The 11,720-nt window shown below is 50.7% G+C and overlaps 1 protein-coding gene across 8 annotated transcripts in view; it reads right to left on the bottom strand.

Annotated features, from left to right (window-relative positions):
• Positions 1–6,723: 6,723 nt before the first annotated feature.
• The window catches only part of DYSF (dysferlin), a 289,365-nt gene continuing 284,368 nt past the window's right edge, over positions 6,724–11,720 (bottom strand). For all 8 annotated transcript variants that reach the window (XM_054030057.1, XM_054030060.1, XM_054030064.1 and 5 more), the window contains one exon: positions 6,724–10,470. In XM_054030057.1, the coding sequence (XP_053886032.1) occupies positions 10,432–10,470 (39 nt within the window). In that variant the 3' untranslated portion in view covers positions 6,724–10,431. The remainder of the gene's footprint in view (positions 10,471–11,720) is intronic.

The raw sequence follows: 11,720 nt of genomic DNA, 5'->3' as shown, positions 1-11,720 counted from the left end.
AGCCACACCCTCTATTGTGGTATTAACAGAAAAAACGTGTTCTTTGAAGCACCAGACAAAAACCAGTTGCTTCCGATAATATTTGCGCGGTAATATGGATCTCATTACCTTGAAGATTTTGCAGAAACCTTTTATTGTGTTTGAAGTATTTCAATGAAACGATTTTAAAAATGGGTGTGTCTTTCTTATAAGTTGTTGAATTCGCAGCACGCATTGAAGTTGGTGTCAACAAATCAGGGCCAGGAGAAATCAGCTCCTGTCCTTGTATTTCTGGTGCAATAGATGTGACAGTACAGCATTGCTTTGGACTTCCAGGACTGCATTCGTTATCACCACCAAATAAACAGCCGCAATGACAATCCCAACAAACAGCGCTGCTCGTGAAGGTGTTTGGTCAGGCTTAATGGTCAGAATGAGAGAGTGATGAAGTACTGCCTATGAAATAGAGCTAGGAGAGTTTGTTAAGAGCATCTGTTTCCTGTAACTAACTACGTAGGTTTCACTCAAAGTTAAAAGCAGTTGTCTCAAAGCAGAAGCATTACCTAGAGGAACGTACAAGTGTCTTATTGCATCTGACAGGCACTAGCCAGCCTCTGGAGGGGCAGATTGAGCATATCACGAATCAATTTAAAGGGCAATCTAGGGCGGGGAAAACCAGAAAGTAACGACAACTACTTATAACCACAGATTCAATCTCTGTGTCTTGTCCATATTTGCTTTTTGGCAATTAAAGTGCACGCTTGGGAGATCTAGGTTCAACTCCCTCCTCTACCACAGACGCTATGTATGACTTTAAACAAGCCTCTGTCCCTGACTTTCCCCAATATAACTAGGTGTAATAGCATTGCCCTTCCTCACAGGAGTGCTGTGACTTCAGCGATACTACAGCAATGAGGGCACCGGGGGTACCACAGCTAAATAGAACCAAGATCCCTGTGAAAATATCCATAAATCTGAGCAGGGGGTTTCCATAGTCTCTCTCCTTCCTTAAAACAGAATGCTGGATCCAAATGCCAAGGAACTGGATGGAAAGGTTCCCATTGACTCCAGAAGGCTTTGAATCAGGACTGGAGAGCTCTCTCCAGTTTAAGTGCCCCGGCTTCACTCTTTGTCTTCATGCGTTATGCTATTTCCAGAGGAAACCCCCATAAGGCCCGATTGTTGGTCGTGAGCAAAGCGGATGAATTTATTTCACACATGTTCTGAAAAGGAGACTGAAAAGAGAGAAAGAGAGAAGGCCTTGCGAGCACTGGGGCTTTCCTAACTGGTAAACCTGTAATTCATGACTCCTCCTGGGATGGCATTCGTTTTATGAGGTCTGGAACCAAAGTGATGTCAAGCCACAAACGAAAAAGTATAAGTGGGGAAGAGACTTAAGGAGAGAGGGGAAAAAGAAAGTATTCCACTTACAGCATCCCAGGCTAGAGAAATGCTCCCGTGGCCACAGAGGGACAACCAGTGGGGCCGTGAAGACATAACGTCTGTGGAGACTTAACGTGACCAGGGAAGAGGGTCCAGAGTAGAGATGAGAGGTGGAGATGAGCTACTCAGACATCTAGCTTGCCCCAGGCATCCAAAGCAGGGTGGTGCCCTATGGAGGCATCATCAGGAGCTCAAAGTCTCAAGTTATCTTCTCTTCTCATTGATGGCAGTGGGGTTGTCGTGGGTGCAACGAGGCCTTCTCCACACTGGGGACTGGCCCCGATTCCAGCCACCAGTGTAGCTGCACCATTGCAAACCCTAGCACAGAGAAGGTAAGCCGTGATTTGCCGTGGTACAGCTACACAGGTTCATAGATTCCAAGACCAGATGGGAGCATTGTGATCATCTAGTCTGACCTCCTGCATAACAGCCCAGAGAACTTTTCCTACAATAATTCCTTGGGCAGATCTTTTAGAAACACATCCAATCTTGATTTAAAACTTGTCACTGATAGAGACTCCACCACAGCCCTTGGTAGGTTGTTCCAATGGTTAAAACATTTACTCTATTAAAAATTTGTCTAGTGTCAACTTCCAGCCATTGGCTCATGCTAGACCTTTCTCTGGTAGATTGAAGAGACCACCAGCAAATATTTGTTCCCCAGGTAGGTATTTATAGCCTCCTGGGGATTGAAACCTCCTTTTTGTTATATGGCGTGTACAGCAACTAAGCACAATGCAGCTCTAATCCCTGACTGGGACCTCTAGGTGCCACTGGTACACGAATAAATAATAACGCACCAGTGGCCGTGCCAGTGGTGTTTGGAGTCACATGATGCCTGAGAAGAGAATCTGCCCACTCCTGAGTCCTTGTCCAGTGCGCTATCCCCTAAGCTGCACTGCAATCAGAAAGTAGCCTGCAGACACCACAGAGCACCAGCAGGGTTTGCACCAAAACACAGATCTGGCCAACCGAGTTTAAAGAGCAGCTCCAACCCACAGGAGGCTGTTATCCTCTATAGGGACCAGCCAGTAGAGGGCGACGTGATACACACCGTACATGCAAAGTACAATGACACTTGCATAGCGCATTTCCTCTTCAAAGTGCTGCTCAGACATTGACTAGTTCCTACTGACTGGGCGGTTTCCCTACAAACTGACAGCAGGACCCACCTCTATGCTTGCGTGAGAATGCCAGGTTCCAGGCCCATCTGGGGACAGCACCATGCAGGACTCTCCCTCCAGACCCCAAAGTGGAGTCAAAGCAAACACTTCCTGCACTTGATGGTAAGAACATGTTTTCCGGTGCCTGGCCTCTGAAGGTTTAAGCCCTGGCTATTCGAGGAGGCTGTAGGATGTAAATGGGAAAAGCAGACGGCACAAATGGCTTGGGTTTGTACTGGGAGCTGATTCATGGCAAAGACCGAGATGCTGGTTTCACGCCCCATTGCTTGGCTGTCTGCATCAGAGCTCGATGCAGATCAGAGCCCAAAGACCATCACACATGATGCTTGAAGCAGAAGCTCAATTCCCCCAGACCTCAGGTGCAATTTTGGTTTGGCCTGATAGACAGATAAGAGGAGCTGCTAGGCTGGAATCTGGAGTTTACCCAGCAGCCCCCTGCCATGACTACGTCGTCTGGCCAGCATTTGGGGAGACCCCACGGTGACACAAGCCAGCACAGGCTGTTAGTCATCTTGGGAGCCAGAGAGCCAGGGTCTGGCTGTGTCCAGCTGCCTTAACAGAGAATCCCCTTTCGATTCATCCGCTGCCAATCCTGCTCTTGCTCTACCATGCAGGACATTACAGGGCTCGGATCCAACCTTCCCAGTCGAGGAGTGTTTCGACTGGGGCCTTTTACACAGACCGGGGCTGACTGCGTCATTCGGAGCCGGATCAAACTTTCCCCCAAGCCTGAGGTTGGTCTGGCCCTATCATTACATACCCAACCCCCGGCTAACGTGGGCCACTCCAATGGCTGCACTAAAGGCAGCGTGCAGAGTCCAGGCGCTACCTGGGTAGTGATGCACGGCCAGGGACGGCTCTATGTATTTTGCCGCCCCAAGCACGGCAGGCAGGCGGCTTTCGGCGGCATGCCTGCGGGAGGTCCGCCGGTAACGCAGATTCGGCGGCATGCCTGCGGGAGGTTCGCTGGTAACGTGGATTCGGCGGCTATGCCTGCGGGAGGTCCGCTGGTAACGTGGATTCGGCGGCTATGCCTGCGGGAGGTCCGCTGGTAACGTGGATTCGGCGGCATGCCTGCGGGAGGTCCGCTGGTAACGCGGATTTGGCGGCATGCCTGCGGGAGGTCCGCCGGTCCCGCGCCTTTGGCGTACCCGCTGCCGAAACCGTGGGACCGGCAGACCTCCCGCAGGCATGCCGCCGAAGGAAGCCTGACTGCCGCCCTCGTGGCAACCGGCAGGCCGTCCCCTGCAGCTTGCCGCCCCAGGCACGCGCTTGCTGCGCTGGAGCCTGGAGCCGCCCCAGCGCACGGCCGTGAAAGCAGGCTGTGTCCACGCTTGTCCCTGTGGTGTGTAACCACGTGTGGCAGTGAAAGGCTCCAGCGGGGGGAGGCAGCGGGACACTATGCTGCTAAAAATACCAGCGTGGACATGGGTAGGATGTGTAGAGAGATACGCAGGGGATATATCTTAGGGGTCAGGCGCGGGGGGCCCAGCACCCTCCGAGCCTAAGCCGGGCCTCAGCGTCTCCACTGCTAGTGATCCCCGTGCTAGCTGGGTGTGCAGTCCCTGCACTCGACATGCCACTGGAAGGGTACACGTACTGAGTTCGAATCCTGGTTCTGCTGTGTGACGTGGGGCCAGTCGCCTTCCCCCTCTGTGCCTTTGCTACCCTTAGTCGTGTAACCTCATTGGGCAGGGACTCTCTCTCTCACTACCGTCCTGGAGACCCCGATCCGGGTAGTACAAAGAAGAGGTATCCTGCTGAGGGCAGAGACGCAGCAGCAGGTCCGAACGCAGTGGGTTCTGCGCTAGGCCCGATGCAGCCGGCAGGGCCCGCCTTGCCTGGCTCCTACCAGGAGCTTACACAGTGTGTTTCCGGTCTGTCAGCAGGTAATGAGTAGAGCTGACTGCAGGGCCCATTAACTGGAGTTAAACCAACAAACGCAGCCCCGGTGGGGCAGGGTCCCAGCTGCGTTTTATGCACAGCCATTGCAGCACGCAGATCCCCTCCTCTAACACACCACCCTGCTGAAATCGTCTTATTGCAATGACCGGCCTGGGTTAACCCGCTCTCCTGAGCACCTGAGTGCCGGCAATGAATACTGCCCCACCCAAAAGCCCCGCTTGGATTTAATTTTTAACTCCCGATTGGAGACAGAGGAGCCTGCCGGAGGTTAACAAAGTTCAGCCCGTTTGCGGTCTGGCAGCCTACCAGCATCTAATCTCCCAGGCCCTCCGGCTCACAGGGCTGCGCTGACCCGGGTGTCAAACACAAAGGCAGGCTGTTAGGGCGTCCCCGAAGGGGAACCCAGGCACTTCATAACTCCAGCCTTCAATTAGCCACGACAGAGAGTGAAAGACCAAGGAAATAATATAAAAACAAGCATCACAAAAGGGTTTAAGCAGAGGAACATTTGGTAATTAACTTTGACAGACACACACACAGCTCTGGAACTCCAAACGGCAGCATGTGAGACTCAGGCCATCCCTTTGCCCGCTCTGTGCCTCAGTTTCCCCATCGATTACATGGCGGGGATAACATCTCCCGCCCCGGCCAGGGCAGGCAAGCCGTTACGCAATTTCATGTGTGAAGGCCCTGATCCTGCGACTGGATCCGTAGAGCAGCCCCTGGAGTGGAGCCCCATGGCAGCCCCTTGATTTTGTGCTCGTGCCATGAAGGGTTACTATTCTTACCTGTATCACAGCCGCAGCTAGAGGCTCCAACTGAGCGCCAGGTCCCATTGTGCCGGGCGCTGTACAGACACAAGCAACAGCGCCTGCCCCAAAGAACTTGCCACGGAACTAGATGAGAGGGACCAGGTTTGGGAGGGGAAACCGAGGCACGGCAAGAGGGGGCGTGACCCGCCCACAGCCATGCAGCCACTCAGCGCCGAGCTGGGAATTGAACCCAGGGGCTGTCTATCCATTAGCCCGCACTGCCGCTATCCATGAACACGTGGACGGCGTGTTACAGAGCTGGGCCCTACACACGTTTCGCGCTGGCTCTCTGAGCCTCCTGGCAGAATATGTCATCGCCTTGGGAAAGAGAGCGGAGATTACTCACCCGCTGGAAGGGAATGAGAGAGGCAGCCCCCCGCCGTCACAGGACAGCTACACTAGGGCTGCCGCTGCTTGTCTCTGCCACATTTAAAGGGCTGGCCCCAGGAAGGCATGCTGGGAAAAAATCAGACTCAGCGGTAAGGCAAGTCAGTAGGGCCAAGTTCCCATGCAGGTGTGTGAGATCTAGCACACACCGCTGGTAGGAGGAACTGAGGCAGACCCACCATTCAGTGCCTCACAGGACTGGGCTCATTCAAAGCGTCCCTCCAGCTCCCCCGCCCCTCCCAAAGGCCGGGCCTCCGCTGACGGGGAGGAAGCGAGAAGGCATGCAGCCCCCACTCCTTGCATGGTGGGAGATCCGTGGGCACAGGCGTCCCCACTCCCTTGGCGCCCGCAGCTGTACCCATGTTCTGCACGGGGCGCGCCTTTGGCAGGGGCCGGGCTGCCCATGGAGGCAAAAGGAGCCATTTGCCCTGGGCCCGCAAACAAACGGTCGCTTCTCACCGAAGTTTGGCTCAGCGGCCTCTGTCATGACACGGAGCTTCCGGGCCAAACCCGAGTGATGCCGGGCCCCATAGAGAGTGAGTGGTAGTTGTGTGTACCACGTGAACCATTTCCGGGGGCCGCCCTGAATGGCTTCTACCCCTGGTGACAAAGCTCCTGGCTCCTCTCCCCAGCCTGGGCCTGCCAGGTTTTGCAGAGCATCGACTAGGCTAAGCTTCTCCAACGTCACGTTGTCCTAGATCTGCTCTCCCGGCCTCCTCCCCAGCCACACCGCCGCTGCTGGCAACTGTGCGTTCAGAGGGGTTGTACTAGACAATCGCCACTCCCGCCTCCAACCCCGTCTCGGTCTCCTCTCCCCCTCCACACGCTGTCTCTGTGCAGTTCACACGCGTCAGCAGCCCTGCACGTAGCCTCCCCAAAGTGAGCAACGAGGGCACGGAAGGGGCATCAAATATCAGCTGCATTTTGGGTGCGTGTCAGGGGCAGGGTGGGGGAAGGACCAATAACCCCACTCAGGCTGTGCACTTCGGACAATAAAACACACCGGGAACCAGAAGGTTTCATAGCGTTTCATTTGTAACCACAGTGAAATCTGCAATATCGCATCTAAGGCATAACAGGTGATACATACACATTCCGGCTCCCTCCCTTTCGACCCGCATTGAACAGCAGCGTGACCCAGGAGACGCTCCACATGACTCTTAAAGTCTCATCTGTTTTGGGGATGGGACGGGATGCAGCAAAAATACAAAGTGCAATAGGCGGACAGACAGGTGCACGTGCTTCCTTGTGCTGCGACATGAAATTAATGTTCATTTGATCTTTCTTCTTTCATGATTTAGGGCCCCGTTTTGCCCAGTTAAGTCTGTGGGAGCAGCAAACTCTTCTGAGAGAAAAATCTGGCCCTATGGTTTGAACTATGGAAAGTGGAGAGTATTATATGGGGATAAATTTGTTAGTCTCTAAGGTGCCACAAGTATTATATGGGGATGAAATTAAAGCAATACCATCCAAGTGTTTTTGTTCCATGTAATGGTATATTTAGATGCCCGGGACTCTGAAATCAGTACCCTTGATTAATGTTCTTTCGCCGCCACTGAACAGCCACCCTGGTTTGTTATGGTAGGGTTGCTCGTAAGTGCTGGGGAAAACACAGTGGTTTCTTAATGCAAGACGGCTTGTGAGAGTTGAGCTGTAAATGTGGGTTTGCTATGGTAGGCTTGCTTGTCAGCGCTGGGTGCACAGAGTGGTTGTTGGTTTAGGGTTGCTAATAAGCATCTGGCTGCACACATTGGTTTGTTATGGCAGGGCGGTTTATCCTTGCTGGGTTGCTGGCACTGAGGTTTTCTTTCTGAGAGGGTTGGAGGTTAGATAGCAATGTGCTGGGATAAGGAATTTCATGGACTCTGCAAGCCGATGCAAGAAGAAAAGGGAGGTGGGATTTTCTGCCTGATTCCCAACTGCAGCTTTGATGGTGCCTCTTTGCAATCAGGGCAGAGTCGGAAGCCCCGGCAGCCAGCAGAAGGTACAGAACATAATACGTTGACACGGGCTGGGTATGGAGGAAGGAATAAATGAGACGCCCACACAGGCACAGGTGCATTTGCAAAACATATGGAGCCAACACAGATGTGAAAAGGACGTGAAATACTGGTGCAAATAACACAGGGGTTTGTCAATACACTTCTCTTTCTTAGCCCAATCTTCTTAATGGGGAAAGGCTGGACTCTAGTTTAACCCAACTTTGACTAAAACGCAGCCGTCTGATGACTACAAACAAACATGGATGCAGTTTCTGACCTGAAAGGCCTGTCAGTGGGGCTGGGGGCTGTTTGGGGACTGGAATGGCAACCATATAACTGCACCTGAAATTGGCCACTGTTGGAAGACGGGATTCTGGGCTAGATGGACCTTTAGTCTGACTCAGTCTGGCCGTTCTTATGTTTAGGAAGAAACTCCCCCATCAGCAGGCTATTCCATCACTGACTTTGACAGATGTCAAGTATCAGGGGTAGCCGTGTTAGTCTGTATCCACAAAAACAACAAGGAGTCCAGTGGTCTGTTCGTCTTGAAGGTGCCACTGGACTCCTTGTTGACTTTGACAGAGTTTCTTGCACCTTTTTCTAAGCAGTTGGGGCTGGCCACTGTTGGAGACGCGATATTGGGATAGATGGATCCTTGATCTGAGCCAGCTTGGTGATTTCTTTTCAGAGCTGTGTGTGTTCTTCAGGGCAGGGCTGCTGTCCCTTGTGATTGCAAAGGGACTGGCATGCTCTGGTGCTATCACAATGATTAATGACAATGGATCAGGGATTTAGGGCTTGTTTCTTCTCCTCTCAATCCAGCAAAGCACTTAATCATCTGCTTCTTAGGGGCTTCCATTTAAACACGTGCTTAAGCACCGTGCTGGATGGGGACCACAGGGTCACCTTTCATTGCACACTTTGCATAACACATAGAGGGTTCAGGTACTGAGTGAAACCGACCGACTGGACCAAACTCTCATCCCAGTTGAGTCAATGGGAAAGCTTCCATTTATTTCAGTGGGGTGAGGATTGAGCCCATAGACAATAGGAATAGTGGAATAACCTTATCAGAAAGTAGAGTGACCAGATGTCCCGATTTTATAGGGACAGTCCTGATTTTGGGAACTTTTTCTTATATAGGCTCCTATTACCCCCCACCCCCGTCCCGATTTTTCACACTTGCCATCTGGTCACCCTATCAGAAAGAGACATTGGTCTTTGCCTTTCACTCCTTATTTTGGAAAGTGCTCACTTACCAGGGTAATGGACACAGAACAACAACCTAAATAGACCAGGTCCATCTAGTCTAGGATACTGCCTCCAAGAGTGGCCAAGGCTAGACGCTTTAGAAAAAGATATAAAACCCTTTTAATCCACCTAGCTATACCAGGGGAGAAATTAGTTCCTGATCCCAGCTAGTGATCATATTTTGCCCTGAAGTATGAGGATGGGCAACAAAAGGAAATGCAAATGCTACTCTCATACAGAGAAATATGCAAGTCCAAATACTGCAATCCTTACTTGGGCACAACGGCCACTTATTTCAATGGCAATTTGGACTGATTAGGAACCATAGAATTTGGCTTCCAATCCTTTAAAAAAGAGAGAGAGAGAAAAGAAAAAAACGCATTAGGCTATTTCCCTCAATAATATCATGTGGCAGTGAGTTCCACAGGTTAAATAGTAAGTACATTTTAAATTATTGCCTTTTATCCCCAAATCCTGATTTAGAAGTTGAGGGGCATTAAACTGATTGTAAGGTTGTATATTTCATTAGTGTTGCCATCATTTAATTTAACATTGCATTTGGAGTGACGTGTTTCTTCGGGGGAGGGGAGGGAACGGGAAACTAACATTGCACTGTCTGGCTTCAGTGTGAATTCACTCTGTTTCTCTTTAACGTGTCTGCACACCGTGATGAGGAGGGTATCTGTTTAGGGGACGCGTATGAAAATGAAGAGCGCTATAGAAAGCAATCCTTGTAGCCCTTCTGCAAGCAGAACCCCCGCTGAAGGACGAGGGAGATTTGCTCCAGTAATTACAATCAAATCCTGCCTTGCATTTGGTTGCTCTAGATTCTAATTCTATTCCTCGTCACAGTCTGCGCCTGCAGTCCCTATGTAGGCAAAGATCACCCCCACTGACTTCAGCGGGAGCAATAGGTGCATTGTAACTCGCCCCAGGCTACACAGTGCTTTTCATCTTCGATATGCTTTATAGACCAGCTAACTCATCTACATTGCACAGAGGGCAAAACTAAGGCAGAGAGACGTATGCAAGGCCCCCGAGAAAGGTGTGACTGGAACGCAAGAGCACTTGGCTTGTAGGCCATGATGCGGACCACTAGCCCACATTTCCTTCGCTAAGGACTGCATGATCAGTCACCCACACTGTCTCCGCAAAGCCTCGCAGCCTAACCACGCCCTACCAAACAAGGCCCTTTCTCAGTGGTGCATTGATATTCAAGCTTTACAGAATGCAGCATATAAAAAAAGGTAAAATAACAACTATTCCAAACTGGTATCGGTTACACGCTGCTTCTGAAACGTTATGGTGCATACTTCAGGGTCGCAAACGTATAGCTGCTTTTTGGCAACAGTCTAGCATCCGAGAGCATGTGTTTCTTTTCCTTCTCTGTACTGCAACGCAGGCCGACGAGGAGTGGTCACTGATGTCAAACGGTGCCGTGCAGTATCCCAGGATGTACTAGACTCTCTGGCACTCGCCAGTGCCGGTTCAGCTGAAAGGTTTGACCAGTTTCATAGCAGCGTAGTTCTAAGGAAGGGAAGGAAATGACAGGGGGGAAAGAATGGACATAAAGCAGATACAATATAATGGCACATATATGTTAAAATGTTCTTCCTTTACATTGCTGCACAGTCCCGGCTTCATGGCAGAAACCGGTATAGAACTCACATCCTCAGTCTGCTAAAAGACAGGGCTATTACATGTGAGCTAAAAGGGACTCGCCTCTGGTTAGCAGCAGTACAGGGCCTACGATACACAGACAAGTGGTTCTGATTCCATCCAGTAGAGAGCAGAGGTGTCCGTACTCATTAGTCACTAAACCATCGTAGTAACTCTCCAATTCTGTTTTCTCCTTCTATCTTATTTTTAAGATATCCAAAGTCGCACCTCTTCCCAGGCAAGTGTGCGCTCGGTGCTGCTGCCTGTCTCCTCCCATCAGCCCCGTCCTCAAACTGCCCCACCACCAGCCTCCTTGCTGCAACTGAGTTTTTAAACCCTCCACTGACTTGCTCCAATCACTCTTTCTCTTCCTGTTCCCACTGGCCCCTTAGCACCTGCTCCCTCTCTGTGCTCTTGTCCAGTCTCATTGCAATGGATGCAAGAACCTACTTCTCTGCAGATCTTGCCCTCTAGAACCGACTCCCTGTATTGCTCTGACCTCCGCTGAAAGCTTCCCCCTCTCACTTCCTTGTGTGTTCCTCTTAGTGCATTTCCCCTCTGTTTTTGGCCTCGTGGTGCAAAGTGGCATTCCTCGCAATGCACACCGCCATACGACATCGTCCCATCACTGTGATTTCAACCACCTTCTGCGAACCCTTGCAATTTTGTATACTGGAAAGTGTCTTGGGATACAGATTGCACAGAAGGCACTATACAAAATAAAGTCTATTCCACTGGAGGCTTTTCTAATGACTTTTGGTAAGCAGCCCCAGTTTTGCCTTGTCACACTCTACCGTAGGCAGAATGCCCCCCTTTAAAAAGGAGATGATAGTAACATGCCGGTTAAATTATCAAGACCTAATAGAAATATGTTAATAGGCATGTTTATATAATTTGGAAAGAGCTATATTTAAACTAGCTTTGATTCACACACACACATGCCCCCAGCCAAATTAGAAATTTCTTCCAAATACACTGAATGTAATTAGTACAGGATGTTCTATCTTAGAATCATAGGACAGGAAGGGACCTCGAGAGGTCATCTAGTCCAGTCCCCTGCACTCAAGGCAGGACTAAGTACTATCTAGACCATCCCTGACAGGTGTTTGTCTAACCTG

The sequence above is a fragment of the Malaclemys terrapin genome, chromosome 5 (genome assembly GCF_027887155.1).
Source record: "Malaclemys terrapin pileata isolate rMalTer1 chromosome 5, rMalTer1.hap1, whole genome shotgun sequence".
In the NCBI taxonomy this organism is placed as follows: Eukaryota; Metazoa; Chordata; order Testudines; family Emydidae; genus Malaclemys; species Malaclemys terrapin.
The sequence above is the reverse complement of the archived record's forward strand: the minus strand, read 5'-3'. Positions and strand labels throughout refer to the sequence as shown.